The sequence below is a fragment of the Clarias gariepinus genome, chromosome 4, assembly GCF_024256425.1.
Source record: "Clarias gariepinus isolate MV-2021 ecotype Netherlands chromosome 4, CGAR_prim_01v2, whole genome shotgun sequence".
Lineage (NCBI taxonomy): Eukaryota > Metazoa > Chordata > Actinopteri > Siluriformes > Clariidae > Clarias > Clarias gariepinus.
In genome coordinates, this window is record NC_071103.1 from 26,807,648 (window position 1) to 26,824,984 (window position 17,337).

Consider the following 17,337-nt stretch of genomic DNA (forward strand, 5'->3'; position numbering starts at 1 on the left):
TGTCATCAACTGTTGTACTAAACTTCCAGCAGTCTAACACACACAGTATGATGCAAATCAATCCCTGCTATCCGTTATCCCCCAAATGAGGATGGGTTTCCTGTTGAGTCTGGTTCATCCCAAGGTTTCTTTTTTCTGCCATCTCAGGGAGTTTTTCCTTGCCACCGTTGCCCTTGGCTTGCTCATCAGGGACAATTTTAAATAAAATTGTAATTGAATTGAACTGAATTTCTGTTCCTGCACAAGGTGGTTTGTTTCTGCTTTTGCATCCATATTTTTCCTCCTTCATTACATCTGATTTTCCAAACTACATATGTGGCCATAATCACAGAACATGGATGCCCTTTTTGCATATTATAGGTAAAAAAAAATAAATAAATTGTGCCATTAAAAAAAATTTGTGTTCACTTAACTTTGGCAGCCCTCATTTAGTTATATCCTAGACACCCACGTTATTATAAAGCAGTAGAATGCAGTAAATTTTGCTTGTTTACATTTTTTTTATTAAATTTTTATAAATATACATGGAGTTGTGTTGATAAGAGTTACACAGTCTTTAGCTAGTAAACGATTGTTTTAGATCTGAGTTTTTACATTTTTTAATAATCCATTAGGTATTTATATACTGATGTGTGTGCACTGTGGCTACTCAAGAACATGATATTCCTTTATAGCCGTTTATTCAAGACAAGGTGCAACTTACAAAATATAAATATTCATGACAACAGCAAGAATTATCATGTGCATTCTTTAAACAATTACCCAATGAAATAACCCAAAGAGTGATGATTGCCTACTGCACAGTATGTCATTGTACTATACTGTAGGTTCTAGATGGTTTCTATCGTCTAAGATCTAAAGATGAGTATCCTTTAAACCAAACTTTTTTCACAGGAACATTTATCAGAGTGCATTAATATCATAAACCACACTATATAGAGCACATTCAGGAATTAGAACAATAGAGCCACGCACATTACAGTTAAAATACAAAATTGAAAAATTGAATTTTAAACTGCCACGTCAACCACCTCCATTTTAAATAAGACATTTACATAATGAAATAAAGAGAATACATTTATTCTTCTAAATGTTATTCAAATGAAATATTTCCTCTAGCATGCTTACATTATGCCACTGTACAGTATGTTCTACCTAGCTGCTTTTTATTTTTAAAAGTTTCCTTTTAAAAGCTTTTAAAACAATATGAGAACTAATACGATAGTGACATAACATAAATAAGATAAAAGACGTAGACTTGATATCTCCATCCAATTCCACAGTGGCTACAGCAAATCAGTCTCTGATATCTCAGTGGAATGTAAACATGAAAACAGTTTTGTAACAAGTCTCTCAAGGGTGAGGTGTTCAGCATTGTGCTGTAGTTGTATTAACGCATGTAAGTTGAGATTTGAGAATTTGAGAGGTTTTCTCAGCATTCTTTGCCTTTTAGTAACGTAAACTGAAATCTCTAGCAAAGAGACTTTAAACTTTAGGTAAATTTCTACATCTGGTCTAGATTTTAACATTAAATAATCGGACCAATTTATCAATTATTTTGAATAAACAACTAACTATTAATACAACTAGGCTGAAGATATCATGCTGTCTGACAATGAGGACTCCTTATATGAAAGCTTCTTTCTTCCATGCAGGAATTCCTTGGAAGGCCCTGGAAGCTCCTCCATCTCCGTGTGGTACTGGTCTGGGCTTTGCCCATTGGAGGTTTCCTTGATTACGCTGTAAGTTAGTGCCATGCTATACGTGGCCGGCTTCTGTGAGCTCTGCGGCCTGCAGTGACACAGCTTGCGAAAAGCAGCACGGAACTTTTGAGACATGGCATTGTAAATGACAGGATTAATGGCGCTGTTCAAGTAGATGCAGAGTCGACAGAAGAGAACAAACCATGAGTCCGAGTAGGATTTATTTAGGAACGAGTTGACCACCACCAGTGTACGATAGGGCATCCACAGCAAAGCGAAGAGAATCACCACCACAGCAAGCATCTTCGTCACCTACAATACAAACAAGAAGAGACTAAAACAAAATCTGCACCCCTATGCATCGTGCATATCTTTTCACAGACTTTCATAAAAGTACTTATTCAGCCAATTATGTGGCAGCAGCTCAACATTAATCTTCACATCAAACATCTTAACAGGGAAATATTTGATCTTAGTGACGTTGACACTGGCATGTTTATTAGTGCCAGATGACTAGTTTGATTATTTTAGAAACTGCTGATCTCCTGGGATTTTCACATTAAAAAAATGCTTTGTAGAGTTTACACTAAACAAGAAATTAAGGAAATGGTGCAAAAAATAAACACAACACCAAAAAAAAAATCAAAGTATACAGCAGTTGTGTGGGTGGAACGCCTTGGTAATGAGAGAGGTCGAAGTAGAATGGCCGACTGTCTTAAGGTCAAAGCAAGGGTATGGAAACTCAAATAAGTCTGTGGTGAGAAGAAAAGAATCTCAGAACGTACAGCACAACACATTGAACATAGTGGCGGATGGACCACACCAGGATCCATGTCTGTCATCCAAGACGAGGACTCATTCAAACAGAACAACACGTTTTTATTATTCTTTTTTTCCTTTATGATTTATTTATAAATTTCAAAAGCCACTAAGATCATAGTTTTCCTATTCCTTTGTTTATTGTGAACATTAGCCGATACTGATGATCTGTATTTGCATGATATCATGTTACCATCTTGTGTCCCACAATTTTTATCATGAAAATGTCTTTCAGATTTAAGTCATATCACCCACTCCTAGACTCTTGGACAATATTTGAAAAAATAGCAGATGGATTAATCACATTTATATTAGAATCAAGCAGCACCTTTTACCTTTTGGTACTGTACCTTTTCAAATTTCCAAGAAGAAAAAAGAAAACATAATAGGGATGGTTGTGATATGGCACTAAAACATTTTCTTTCCTAAAAATGGGAGTGACCAGAAATGAGACCAGGTGGCCAGGATAGCCCCTGCATAGCAACGGTTTAAAATATATATATATATATAGAGGTAACTTTCCTAGAGGCATCACCACTTGGGTTGCACAGAATGGCAGCTATAAACCTAATAACAAGCTGTAGCACCCCAGCTGCTACCCATGCTCCAACCCCACTGATGAGTCTCAGTAAAGTCAGAACTGGAGTGGTAGGACTTGTTTATACTATAAACATTAATGTATTTCAGTAATGACATCTCATTACCATTCAGTTGCACTGCAGAATAAATTTGATATTTGACAAATAAAACATTTACCTAATTAGTAGGTAACACTACTGCAACCTTAGTGTTCTCCTGCCTCTCTTTGCCATTTGTTGTTTTTAAAACCTGGACATGTCCCTTCAGTTTATTTTTCACTGTTGAGTTTTACGATATGTATTTTGCTTTACTTTATTTGCTTGAAGACTAGCTATACTTACTCACTTTAGCAGGTACTCAAGTCAACACTGCCTTTGTTGTGCTGGTTTAATCTGCGCGCACACAGACTAACCCTCAGGTGATCTGAAGAAGGTCTGTAAGCTCGAGATACCTTAAGAGGTATTTAGGTCGTCTCCAAGATGACTTCATTATGATGACTAGGAAATGAATTCCGAACCTCTGGGTTGTGTACATTTTATAATGTGTCATCAAGACATCCCCAGTGGGTCTTTATTACTGAAGACATCCGGCAGACCTACCTGTGCTCACTGTGAAGCTTAGTTCCATTTCAATAATGCAAAAAATGGAGTATTATTTGTGTTTAATGGAGCATTTAAAATAAATAAATAAACAGCAGCTATTACTTTTTGGACATCCTCCTCTTCAGGTGATGCTGCGCTGCTATCCCACACTACTAGACGGCATTACATGCAATTATTTGTTTTTTATACATGTTTGTTTTATTCAGAATTATCTGCCATGTCTTATGTCTTATATCTTAAGCTTAGCTGACCTAATCTGCATGGGAAAAAAAGCACCTGGGCTTCATGGCTCCTGGTCATGGAGTACCTTACCTTTAAGGTAATCCAATTAACCAGCTAACTAACAGCCCTTAATGAGTCGACCTGGCTGCGTTGACCCCCACACGTGCAGGACAGGGGGGTTTTCTCTGTGTCCAGGGGGAACACGGGAGCGCGCGCGCGCGGCCAGCGCACAGTTCACGCGCTCGTCAGCCTTATGAGTTTGAAAAGCTGTAACCTGTATTGCACGTAACAACGCTGTATCTAGGTCTTTCTAGCGTTATGGAAAGATGAATTGCGTACCTGTCTCCGCGAGGCCGCTGTGCTTCCAAACGAGGAGTTCTTGGAGTGTCTCTTGCTCCCTGCGCCCGAACCTTTCCTCCAGGACTGGGGCTTTTCTTTGGGGTCCGACGGCAGCGGGTTGAGAAAGAGGATCCTGGCGATCAGCCCGTACAGCACAGATGCCAGAAGGAGCGGAATGACGTAGAACAGCGTGAAATCAGCGAAGTATATCGGCTTGTAGAGTGTCCTCGACACCTTGTAAGCGCACATGCTTAATTTGATGTTGTCGTAGGTCTGGCTTTCGATGTCGGCCAGACAGAACCACATAACGCAGTATAGAGAGGTGAAAGCCCAAACCAGGACGATGATCTTTTTGGCCCTGGAGAGGGTGCAGAGAAACTGCGCCTTGATCGGGTGGCAGATGGCGATGTACCTCTCCACGGTGAAGGCTGTGATGGAGCAGGAGGACGCGTTGATGCCCAGGTACTGCAGGTAGGTTATAGACAGACAGCCGCCGTAGCCATACACCCATTCCCCAAACAGGCTTTCTGTGATGTTGGGTAAACCTGCCGCAGTCAGCACGATGAGGTCTGCGACGGCTAAACTCACCAGGTAACAGTTGGTGGGAGTCCGCATGTGTTTGGTGGTGAGCACCACGAGGATCACCATAACGTTCCCCACGATCCCGGCGCCGCAAACGCCTATCACTAACAGCACACTCACCACTTTGTACTCGATGCTTTGGTCGGTCCATACCCCCAGAGTCTGGGTGTTATTATCCCCGAACAATGTCACATTCTCCATGCTTCACTGCGCTCCTGTTCCTCCCAAGGCAACACGATCACCGATCCCGGACGCATGCCATAACAGACACAGGGAATAATCTGCACTGTTGGTCATAAACACAACCAGCTTTCGGATCAAGTTTAGAAGGAATGACCGTATCCTACTTGTGAAGATCCAAAAGTCTTTCCAGGTCTACAGTACGTACGTGCCTCTGGGCGGAAAGCAGTCCTGTCTGATGTGTGTCTAAGGTGGAGTGGGCAGTGATGTATCCGCCCATAAGCTAAATGGAGCTTTACTGAGCTCTCCATAAACCTCCAGTAATACCAACGCGCTGCTGTAGTACACATGCAGGAGTGAGAAATGCTCTTTCCAGTGCAATCAGTTTAAGAGCCGCCCAGTTCTTAATAAACTAGCTCAGACTACAACTTTTACAGGTCCAAAGCACATTTCCACCAGTTGCAGTTAGTGATATCTCAGTGGGGTCAGGATGCCTGGAAGCATATCAGATTTAGACATTTAATAAAAGTACACAAAGCAGGACACAGGGGATTTTTTTTTATCTGAAAGTATATCTATTATTCTGCAAACTGTTCACATGAAAGATTTCTTATTGGCTGTCCAATGAGATACAATGACATTACTAGCTAAACAATAAAAAAAAACACTATGAGGTGTAATGCAGGTGCAAATCTGGCATTTATGATCGTTCATGTTTTTTTATATTCATCAAACCTCTTTTTTTTACAGAAACTTTACAGTGCATGTGCAGAGTTAAGCCTAAACACTTCCACACCAGTCCTTATTTAATTCATTTATCAGACGTCCAATCTTTACCTTTCACTTAATTTTTATTCGATGAGTCCACTAATTCACTGTGCTCTCTTTTAGTTGTAGAAAGCTTGGATCCTATTATCTGAATTGAAATCTGAATCAACCAGTCTCACTTCACAGTAACAAGATCACAGTATTGATTTGGAGTGGTGTAGTCAAGTTGATTCAATCTGCACTGATTCCTGGTCAGATTTTTGTAAGTGTTTAAACCACAATCAGCCACCAGAAGAGATTCTACAAGGTTTTTGCAAAAAAGAATATCATTGATGACTATTTTTCTCAACTAGTGTATGATGACAAAGGTGGATAGCCTGTCTGTTAATTCACTTCCTTATGTCCTATAGGTTATGTCATATATTAGATTGGAATCTGAGATCTGTTAATGTGAAGACCACAACATAGGATTTATGCCATTTTCTTCCTTGTCAAACCAGTCAGTGAGTTCTCATGTCCTGTGGATGGAGGTGTTTTTACACTGCAAGAAACCACCATCTCTTTTAAAAATTGAGGATTCACTTGACTTGAACAATCTGACAATTATTTAACGTTCAACATGCCATGTATCCAAAAATCGCTAATTTATCTGAATCAAATACTGATGTCAAATTTGTACTGAAATCTAATGAATAACTTACGCATAATTATCAATGAGAAACAACTAGTGGCGGGGGAGGGACCTCAGCCCTCACATGCATAAAATGTTTTATTTACTAAACCAATTAGGGAGCACTGCGCTTTGTCAGTAAGCCAAGCTACAAGAGGGTGAGTTGTTGCCACAGAATACACATTTTACTTAAATAAATAAATAATAATATTAATAATAAATTCTCATATAATAATGTTTTCTAGTTTGCTTGGGAGTTTCTTCAAACTTCCAAAACTGATAAATATTACTATATTGTCTCACTCTATCTTACTGTGTTGTGTTACTATGGTTTTTTAAAACCATATTCTATTGGTGCCATGGTACAATTTAATAGGCTATATTTAATAATGCAATATTAATAGGCATCTATTGTCTTAACTATTAACTTTATAGCAGCGGCAGAGGTTGCTTAGGTGATTGAGGCTCTGGGTTGCTGATTTGAGGTTTGAGGGTTTAAGCACCAGGGTGGTACCATTGGGCCCTTGGGCTGTCCCTTGATGACAATGCAAAATCAAAATCTATTTGTCATTGCTGGTCCTAAAACCTAGAGGTGAAATGAGTATGCGGTGTGCTCTCACAGGAGAGACTGGACGAGCAGCCCTGAAAAAAACATCACTGCTATAGAAATGACATTGACCAACACCTCAACAGCACAGGTTGAACAAAAAAACATATAGCCTATATTAAAAAAAAAAAAAAAAAAAACTACACAAAAATTCTGGAAGAAATTACAATGGCACTTACTATATGTAAAAGTAATTATTAAACATTTATTGTTAATATCCTTAGGTGCTGCATGTGATCAAGTTAAGTGCACAAGTTATGAATTTTCTTACAGTTATGTGGCGCCGCCCCCTTGTGGATATTTTTATAACAACAACCCTGACTCAGATTAATTATTATTTAGATTACTGCAAGCAGACATTTAATAGTCCAATGTTTTCATTGCACATATTTTTCTCACGTGACACATTTTCTTAGGAAAAACAAGAAAAAAAATTACACTGCCTAGTTGGTGTAGTGATTAGCACAGAGTGCGTGCACCTCTAGGGTTGAAGGTTTGATTCCTGCCTCAGGTCTGTGTGGGGAGTTGATTTATTACTCTGGTTTTCTACCCCTTCCCAAAGACACGTGTGTGCTCTGCGATAGACTGGCACCTTGCTCAGGGTGTACCCGGCCTTGTGCCCTAGGTCTCCTGGTATAGGCTTCAGGTCCCCTTGACCCTCTGGCTAATGGACTAATTTCACCAACTCAGTGAAATTGTTCAACAGGGTAGCAAAGAATGACAGCTTAACTAACACAGCATTACTGTGGTTTTTACTGTAGATTTTATATTTAAAGCTAAATCATATACAATATTTACTTTCACAGGATTTTAAAACAATTTTATTTTAAATATTTTTAAAGGAACTAGTCTTTGTCAATGAAAATGATGTTTGGCAATAAAAGTAATAAATTCACATCTTACAGTATATACTCTATATAATGTACGGTATGTGGTAAAGTGAATCAAAAGCTAGCATTTTATTTTATATTACAAATTAGTAATTATTAATTTTATTAATATGTTTCTTTATAAAGCATGGTTATCTATTACTTAATAGTCTTAATATTTTATTTGCTGTCCTGGTTTTACCTTAGATCTAGGATTTATCTGCTTCCTTGCATTTTTGTTTTGACTAAATTAATCATTTTTGTGCAGCCTTACTATACAATTCATTGAATTAAAATAATTTTATTTCAGATAGCTTTAAATACAGACATGTCAGGCTTTCTATCATGTTCTATGCCAGCAAGGCACTCAGAACATGGCAGCATTTCAAGGGAATAAATCAAATATTTAGCTGGGATACGGGACTCTTTTAATTTTGTTAATGACTAAGGCCAATTCCTACATCTGACCTTGCGTGACTACTGTATAGAAATATACTCTTTCACAATAGTGAAAACAAAAAAAGAGAACGACCAGCCTCTGTTGTATGTTGGATCTATGAAGGACATGTTGAAATACCCTCCGTGACCTTCTATATACTATATGTACAGATCTGTACCAGTGTCTACTAGGGAATGCAGCAGGTGCTTTTTAAACACATCACTTAACTGTCATTGAGACAGAATTCAATCCAATAACAAAGGTGAAAAATTTGTTAGCAGTAAGACAGTTATCACAATCTTCATAAGTGATGCATGTTATCTGGCTGATTATTTATGTTGAGGTTTTCCCATACCAGTGGTGGACAAAGAACACAAATCCTGTACTTGAGTAAAAGTCGAGATATCCCAAGGAAAAATATTAGTCAAGTAAAAATATGTTTATGAGAGTCCAAAAGTATGAACTAACCTTTAAATTTACTTAAGTAACAAAAGTACTGAGCTTGCATTAACTTACTGTAGCCTTTAACTAATAGGAAACAATGAATGTGCTGTTTTTCGACATTGTCTGAAACCATCTCCACTTTGGCTTTCAAATACCTGCTACACGATTAAGCGTTATACGAAGGGAAAGCAAATCACACAATTATATGTAATGTGGTAATTTTTAAAATGCTACACAATTCTGTAGTTATGCTATGCATATCTGTAGTATGCTATGCACAAATGCAGTTAAGGAGAAATTATAGATATTAGTTATTAGCAGGAGTTGAATTTGTGGCATAGTGGTCATAATTATGCATTTTTTCCCTGGCAAAATACTAAAAATTACTTGGTTTTAGCCCATACCTTCACAAGTATATGGGTCTGTATAATGCCTGTGATTTCAGGGAGCGTGTGTGTGTGTGTGTGTGTGTGTGTGTGTGAGAGAGAGAGAGAGAGAGAGTCAAGGGGGCATGGCTTGGGCCACTCGTTGCTACTGTCCCTCCCATACACATGAAATTTTTCCAAAGTGATTTTTTATTTATTTATTATTTCCCCCCAAAAGTTAGCCAAAGTGTGAAATTAATAGATTCCTATGACAATGTCCAGATTTTGTCAAAAGCTGTAACAAATGTTTTCTAGGCAGGAAACCTGGCTCTCCATTTTTATACAAGGCTTGTCAGGGTGTTTGCAAAATTGAGCATGCATCAGCGAGAGAGAGAGAGAGAGAGAGAGAGACGGAGGACGTTTTTGCTGAATCAGTGCATGCCCACTGTCGAAACCCCATAGTAGTCTCTGGAGTGATTTGCAATGGTTCCATGGTTCTAAAGACCTTGCTGAACATTTTTATATTTTTATTAAGTTTTGTCGGGGGGATGGGGTGCCGAATTGAGAGCAGTGCGGCCACCTAGTCATTAATCAGAAAAAGATTAATTTTGATAAACTGTTGATTGGATTTCTTAGAAAAGCAATATGCAGCTCAAGCCCTCCATCCCAACAAACCACTTTTACCAAAGTTTTTGTGCTTACAGAAATACAATAACAGTAGTATTCTTTAATTATTCAAGTAAAGTACATATACTGTATCTGAAAACTGTACTTAAGTACAGTAATGAAGTAAACATAGTTTTCACCTCTGCCCTATAATGTAAAATATATTAAGAATGCATAACACCTAATAGTGGATAGGAATACTGCATGCAAATTTTTTATAGATTTTAATAGATTTTTAAAATTTCTTTGAATGGCATGCATGTGCCCATATCTGTGAAGAAATTTGAAGAACATTGGAAAAAATATTTTAGGCTTAAGTAGTAAATATGCTGTTGGTTAGACATAAAATTAATCATAATAAGTATAAAAAATGTAATCAGGATTTTATCATGTTATATTGATAAAAAGTTCTACATTATGCCACCTTTGCTGTAAGGAATCGGCTGGATTCAGAACCTTGGACAGTTACTGCTCTACCTGTAAAAAGCTACAGACAGGTAACACAAGTAAAAGCTGGTGACCCTATTATACTGTACGGACATTTTACTGACGTATTTTAGATCCATATTTTACCTAATGTTATCCAAGTTTAAGTAAAGTGAATAAATAGTGTGATATGAACATAGCAATTCTTTGCTTCTATAAATTATAAAGGCTCTTACGTCCCCACTTTTTTGGCTAACACTGCAATTTATAATGTGGCTATTCAATACACCTCATCAAGAATTCATATGAAATTTTGCACCAAGCTGAAAGACAGATATTATTTGCTCAGATTATTTCAGTGTATTGATTACCTCATCACACATACAGTCTGCCCACGTTTTGTTGACCTTCGTGTCTTCGATCTTCCCACTTCTTTCATATTAAGCATATAAAGATGTTATTCATACATCTTGCTCATTTGACCTTTATACCACACCTAATATGTAAGACTATCAATTTACCTAAGTATTAAACAGCCAGATACTAATAATAACACTTCATAATAAGTGACAAGAATAAAACATTTAAGGTAAATGTGATAAATATAAATTTCTGCATTATTTCTTTGTCTTGAAATTTAAATTGATTAAATTCCCAAAATGTGCATGTCCTTAAATTGATTAATGTCTTTAAAACTAAACCAGTGTGTCCTATATGAAAGTATATTGACTACTTAAATTCCTGGATCATAGCCATGTAGTAGACACTAATTTACTCTGGCAGTTCTATTTTGCAAGGCTTTTATCTTTGGCAGATTATGTTATACTAGTAAGGACTGTGTATTATGTCTAACATGAGAAACATTTTTGACTTCCCCACTAGTCAGGATGTATAAGTGTATAATGGTGCATTTTCTTACCAATACCTAGCCAAAGTGGGGCATCAGTCACACTTTGAGCTTTCTTACTTTTTCACTGACTTATTATGGAAGTATATCTGATATTCTGTCCAAGTATTCATTTGCAATATAATATAATAACTAAGAAATAAAAGTTTGTACCAAATACAAACTTAGTGAATAAGAAAAATGTTTATCCATACAAAAAGATTTTATAATCATTTATCTGTTTATTTTATGTATGCTTACTTAGCAAAATATTACACAGCTATTTTAATCTTTGCTTAAAACAGAGGGGCATGTGCTCCAGTTTTCTCCCTTGGGCCAAGGACATACATATTTCAAATTGTCGTAGTGTGTGTGTGTGTGTGTATGATGATCCAGAATGTACCTAGTCTAATGCACACATACACTTGTCTAAGTCCCCTGTATAAAGGCTTCCATCATTCCTGCATAGAATAGAAGCTGTATAGAAACTGAGTGTGAGTGTATAAGAGGTGACAAGGTCACTTTATAGAATATGATTTGATACAAATGAGTTTAAATGGTCTGTTTTATAGAAAATAATTAACTTATAACACTCAGTAGATTGAAAGGTGGAAAATGCATTCATGTGGACAAATGATACCACACTTGACTTTTATTCAGTCCTTTTTTTTAAGAACACAAAAAAAGATTCAGATTTTCACGTTTAGTAATGGATGACGGATTGAAGGGAATGTGTAACATAACATGTTTTAGTATGGTGTTAGTATGGAGCTTTAACACACCAAAGGGCCATGGACCCTATACATCTCTGCAACACTGTACTGAAGGGAAAGTCCTCGGTTGGTGTTTTAATGGAAAGGCCTCTGTACAGAACACTAGTCCAAAACCTTCTATAGATCTAGTGACCGTGACTTCCATAGCTTGTGATTTACATCACTTTCATATTCAGTAAGGGCTCGTGATCTGGACATGGGGTCAATATCATCCAGAAGGACAGATCAGGATGAATAAACATGATCAGTGAGAATGACTCTATTGATTCGCAGTGGATCCAAAACCATGCCAGCTGAATGCCTTTTTACAATATAACACTTTTAATTTGTCATGCCTGTGTAGCATCACTTCTCTATGTCATCTTCCTCCTCCTCCTCCTCCTCTTCCTCTTCCTCGGTCTCGTGCGAATCAGAGCCTCGCAGGGCGTGATGAGAGAGAAGGAGGTGTCGGTAAGGGTTTGCTAAACTAAACGGACGGAGATGAAGGATGAAATGGGCGGGACTGTGTTTTGACAGACACGCGTTGAGGACCGCGTTAACCAATCCCGGGTTTGATTCAGTCCTCGTGTCAGATGTTCCGGTAAGCGGCGGCGTCGTTGCGGAACCGGAGGCTGCGCGGCGCTGAGAGCTGCCGGGATGCGACCACGCTTAACGACGCACAAAGGATTTCCTGAGCAAGTATTCCATCTCTTCATCAGACCAGTAGCGCATTTTAGCTCATGTACAGTGTAGCATACTGGACTTGATCCTCTCCAGGCTGTAACTGCTGCTTTATAATCCGATGCGACCTTCAGGGACGTGTGTCAGTACTCACGGGTTTGTCGCAGTATATACAGTACAAGAAGCTTCATGTAGTCTGTATGATGAGTAGAAAACCAGCTTAGTGCCTTTTAATCCTCATCTTCATCTTCCTCTGCACAAGCCTTGCTCTCTACTGTATGTGCTGGATTTTGCCTGTGTATTTTTTTTTTTTACTGAATATTGATGCCATTAAGTAATTAGTCCTGTCTGATCTCGTGACCTTTTATAAAATTATGCAGTGAAACCTGATCAACTTTATGAAAGCATTTGGGGTTAAAGCTGTAGTAATAACCTAGGTGCCTTAGTGGGTAGCACTGTCGCCTTCTACATCCAGGTCCTGGGTTGGATTGTGTTCCCGCCGTGCTTGGTGGGTTACTTCCGGGTACTCCATTACCCTCTGACACTCCAAAAACATGCTAATTGGCGTTCTCAAATTGCCCGGCGTGTCAATGTTGACTGGGGGTCCTACAATGGTCGTGTAAAATGGAATAAATACAGTGTTCACCACTGGCCTTTCTAGATGGATGGAATACCTTACTGTAGGTGATCTCTCAAAAACATAACATGGTTTTTAATCTGTGACAGATTTCTTTGTTGATAGTTGTAAATAAATATATAAATAATAGTTGTAGCAAGACTTCACTGGATTTCCTTCTCCAACCCATACTGATGATTTGTTTTGATAGGTGTTGATGTGGCTGTCTTGATGGACTGAACTGCCAGAGAGAATCCAATGGCCTCGGTGGAGCTGCTTTACATAGACAAAGAGAGAAGGCCTGACGATCCACCGGATGTTCCAGCCTGGGCTGCACCTGTTCAGGTCCATGGGATAGATGATCCGGATGAAGAAACGACGCAGGATGGACATGTATGCAGTTCGCATGGGAAAGTGGGTGGCACCGAGGTTCAGTGTCATTCAGCAGCAAAGGTGACCACCGGCAAAGGAATATCAGGCAAGCCCCTTCATCAGGAGAGGTTCAGAGTGTGTTGTGATGAAGAGCTGGAGACCTCTTTCACCTACGTTGATGAAAATGTCAATCTGAGACTGGCCACTCCAGACGTGAGCGAGAAAAGCCTCCATGATGTGACGCCTTGCCCTGAATCCCCTAACGAGAACCGCCTTGAATTTTCCTTAATGTCCGACCTGACGTCTGAGAGCTCAGGAAAGCCGATAGATTATGGATTTATCAGCGCTGTTACATTTCTAGTGACAGGAATAACTTTAGTGATCATATCTTATTCTGTCCCTCGTGACTCAAGAGTAAACCCAGACACCATCTCGGCGCGAGAGATGGAAAGACTTGAAAGCGAGAGTGCAAGGCTCGGCGCACACCTGGATCGGTGTGTTATTGCTGGGCTGTGCCTTCTCACGTTAGGTGGTGTAGTGCTTTCCACTCTGTTGATGATTTCAATGTGGAAAGGGGAGATGTACAGGAGAAAGGCCTTCTCATATTCCAGGCACTCAGCGAAGCTGTACGGCTCAACTAATTTGAGAACAAAATCAAGCTCTGCTCAGTCATCAGCACACAATGTAGTTGAGGAAGTTTCTGGTGGTAATCTTAGTTAATTTTCATTCTTTTTCTTTTATTTTTTTTTAAATGTGCAAAATCAGACTTCACAACATACCCCAAAAGTGTGTTGTTGATAGGCATTTTCCACTGGACACTGTAGTACTGAAAGCCTTGTTACTCATATTTTATTAAAATCTAACTAGAACCCGCCTTACATTGTTTTCTTCTCACTAAACAGTTTATTTGAAAGCAGTTCTCTAAGGGGTCACAGAGTGCCAACATCATTTCCTATGCAACATTAACAGTAGCATGAGTACCGGATCTACTTTTCCATACACACACACACACACACACAGATGAGGGCTTACACACATTTTTGTTGTATATGATGAAATTGTTATCAGACACTATTGCTGCAAATTGCTGTGCCTTACTCTCTGGTTAAAGGTGATTCTAGGTAGCTAGTGTTGGTTTTCAATGGTGGTTGACTGACTTGTGTGATGGCCACCATGGTTCTTTAGCTTGACTAAAGAGTCTAAATCATTTATAGCACCACTGGTATCCCTCATACAAAGGGCAAATCAAATTCATCATAAACATTTATTCATACTGCTAAATTGACATTTGGTGAAAATAACTCCAATATAGGCAAATATGTCTAATCAATTTGTCTGTTACTTCCTATCACCAGATTACAGTGAACCAAATGTGTGATTATTAAACCTCTTCTTTTTGAAGCCCTTTATAACTCATTTCAAGTCCTATTGGCAGATCATTTTGCTATATTTAATCATATATTTCTAGAAAGAAGTAAATCTATCTGCTAAGACAATTAAAGCGTGGGACTTGGAATCGGTAAGAACTGCCAAGAAATTGATTTAATGATCTTATATTTTGTTAATTGTAATCTTATAGTAAGAAAATCCTAGATAAATGTAACAGTTTAAGATTTTTTCATTTGATGCAGTTTTTGTGCTGTAGTTACATTATACTTAAAGAAATTGTATGTATTAGCAAGTCTTATATATAGCTACATTTAATTAATGTTTAATTTAATTGATTAGGACTAAACCTACTTCTAGACAGTGTTAGACGTTTGTAGTTGAATTAAATTATTGTGTATTATGTAATAATTCTACTAACAAATTTAGCCTTTTGTTTCTGAATAGATGCAAAATTATGTGTAGAATATCGTAGAAAAAGACTTAAACTTAAACAGAGTAAATATGTCTACAGAATTTTACAGCAATGAAAATTATGCCAAATTAAAGAATTGTTGATTTGTTATTGTACTCTTTGATACTGAAGTGTCCAGTGGAAAAGTGCCATTAGTCACTCATTTTAAGGTTCAGTAATTGTCTGTAGATGTTTTTTTTAATTGTTTTGTATTTGGTTTTTTTAACATATAAAAAAAATTCACCTGAATATACTCACCTTATATATAGCACCTTTAACAAGTTAATTAGATTTTTGTTTTTTTCTACTTGCAGATAGACGTTTACATTCACACATCATGAACATGAATGCCACGGAAATGTTGGGATTGCAATGGATTTTTTTTTAAATGGTCATTTTCTGTGAAAGAAAGTTGTAGTTGTGCAGCATATATTTTTGGCATAAGTTTTAATAAATGTTGGGCTTCTGAAAACAACACATGTTCCAAAATATATATACCACACACCTAAATATTTTCTAAATGTCCCAGAAAGTAGGCCCGGACCAGACTTTTAAGCACGGTCCACAAATGTGCAATAGGGGTGAGACTCCAGAAGCACAAACTTTGCGGGCTTTATCATTTTTATGCTGAATAATTCTGATTTAGTCCTCCTTCTTGATTATTCCATTCAATTTTGCACTGAACCATTTCCACTGGCATCAAATCAGCCCCAAAGCATTAAGGTACCACCACCATGCATAACAGCTGGTACTTGTTCTTGGAGTTGAATGTTTCACCTTTATTCCCTCCACTCATACCTCTGGTCAAAATTTTCCACCAGAAGCCTTTTTTGTTTGTCTGTGTGGTCAGCTTCAAACTTTAGTCGATCTTGAAGGTGTTGATTTTGGAGCTTCTGTCTTCTTTCTTTTCCTTTCACTCCATGTAAAACTCTCTTGACTGTGGATCAGCTGTGACACTGGTGTTCAATCAACTTCCAAGTCATGGCAGGTTTGTTCCTGGATGGCTTCTGACTATCCAAACTAATTTCCTGTTAACTGAGGGTGAGAGCTTGAGTCTTTTTCCAGACCTTGGTGAAGTGGCTCCAACTCCCAATAACTTGTACTTGCATACAATTGTTTGAACTAATCTTGGAATCTGCAGTTGTTTAGAAATGGCTCCAAGAGACATTCCTGACCGTAAATCTACCACCCTCTTTCTTAGATTTGCACTGAGCTCCCTTTTCCCATTGGACTGTGAGCTGGTCAGTTGAATATGGGCTGTCAAACTCATTTTATGTAAGCACAGACGAGCTACCAAATGTAGTCAGTGATGATCACTAGCAGGAGGATGAGAGGCCTTCGGTCTGGCAAATGAAAAGACGCTTTGTGACTTTCAGCAACACTAAATTAATAACCTCAGTGGGTGTATGCATATTTTAGATCCTGTATGTGTAATTCTGATCTTGTGTTGATTTCAGAAATAAATGACACCTTTGCATCAAGTTATTTCTTATTAAAAATTGAGTTATTTTATTAAATATGTATCTTTTAAGGCCCAAAGATAATATTTGGCCATGGCATTCATGTTCCTGATGAGTGTTTGTAAATTTCTGACCGCAACTGTTACTTACATTTTGTTGTGCTGTTTTGATGTTTAAAGGCTGGTTATACCGTTTGAGCTTTACCCATAAAAACTGACAGAAAACCACTATGAATCAAATCACACCTTGCTGCTACTGTCCTGACAATCCTTCTCAGCTCTTACTGCTATACTACTTTATATTTCTAGCCTTAATCGTTTCATCCAGAAATATATATTTCCAAAAATCGGTGCAAATAAGGGCTAGGTTTGGATGGAAATCAAGTAGCAAACCAGAACCCTAAATCCAGATAAACGTTACACTCCGCAATGTATCACTGATATACTGCAA

At 38.0% G+C, this 17,337-nt stretch overlaps 2 protein-coding genes across 2 annotated transcripts; one reads left to right on the forward strand and one right to left on the reverse strand.

Annotated features, from left to right (window-relative positions):
- Positions 1-583: 583 nt before the first annotated feature.
- On the reverse strand, positions 584-5,249 carry trhra (thyrotropin-releasing hormone receptor a). Its single transcript, XM_053493828.1, has 2 exons — positions 4,265-5,249; positions 584-2,015 (listed from the first exon to the last, which is right to left on the reverse strand). The coding sequence occupies exons 1-2, from the start codon at positions 5,045-5,047 to the stop codon at positions 1,587-1,589; spliced, it is 1,212 nt and encodes a 403-aa protein (XP_053349803.1). The 5' UTR covers positions 5,048-5,249; the 3' UTR covers positions 584-1,586.
- Positions 5,250-13,432: 8,183 nt separating this feature from the next.
- LOC128520794 (transmembrane protein 74) lies at positions 13,433-14,461 on the forward strand. The gene has a single exon (XM_053495192.1). The coding sequence runs from the start codon at positions 13,474-13,476 to the stop codon at positions 14,305-14,307; it is 834 nt and encodes a 277-aa protein (XP_053351167.1). The 5' UTR covers positions 13,433-13,473; the 3' UTR covers positions 14,308-14,461.
- Positions 14,462-17,337: the final 2,876 nt, after the last annotated feature.

Excerpts from the sequence above, each read along its gene's own strand:
- trhra (XM_053493828.1), bottom strand. The coding sequence starts at position 5,047 with ATGGAGAATGTGACATTGTTCGGGGATAATAACACCCAGACTCTGGGG. Across the intron at positions 2,016-4,264 it reads CAGCGGCCTCGCGGAGACAG|GTGACGAAGATGCTTGCTGT; the intron begins GTACGCAATTCA and ends TTTGTATTGTAG.
- LOC128520794 (XM_053495192.1), top strand. The coding sequence starts at position 13,474 with ATGGCCTCGGTGGAGCTGCTTTACATAGACAAAGAGAGAAGGCCTGAC.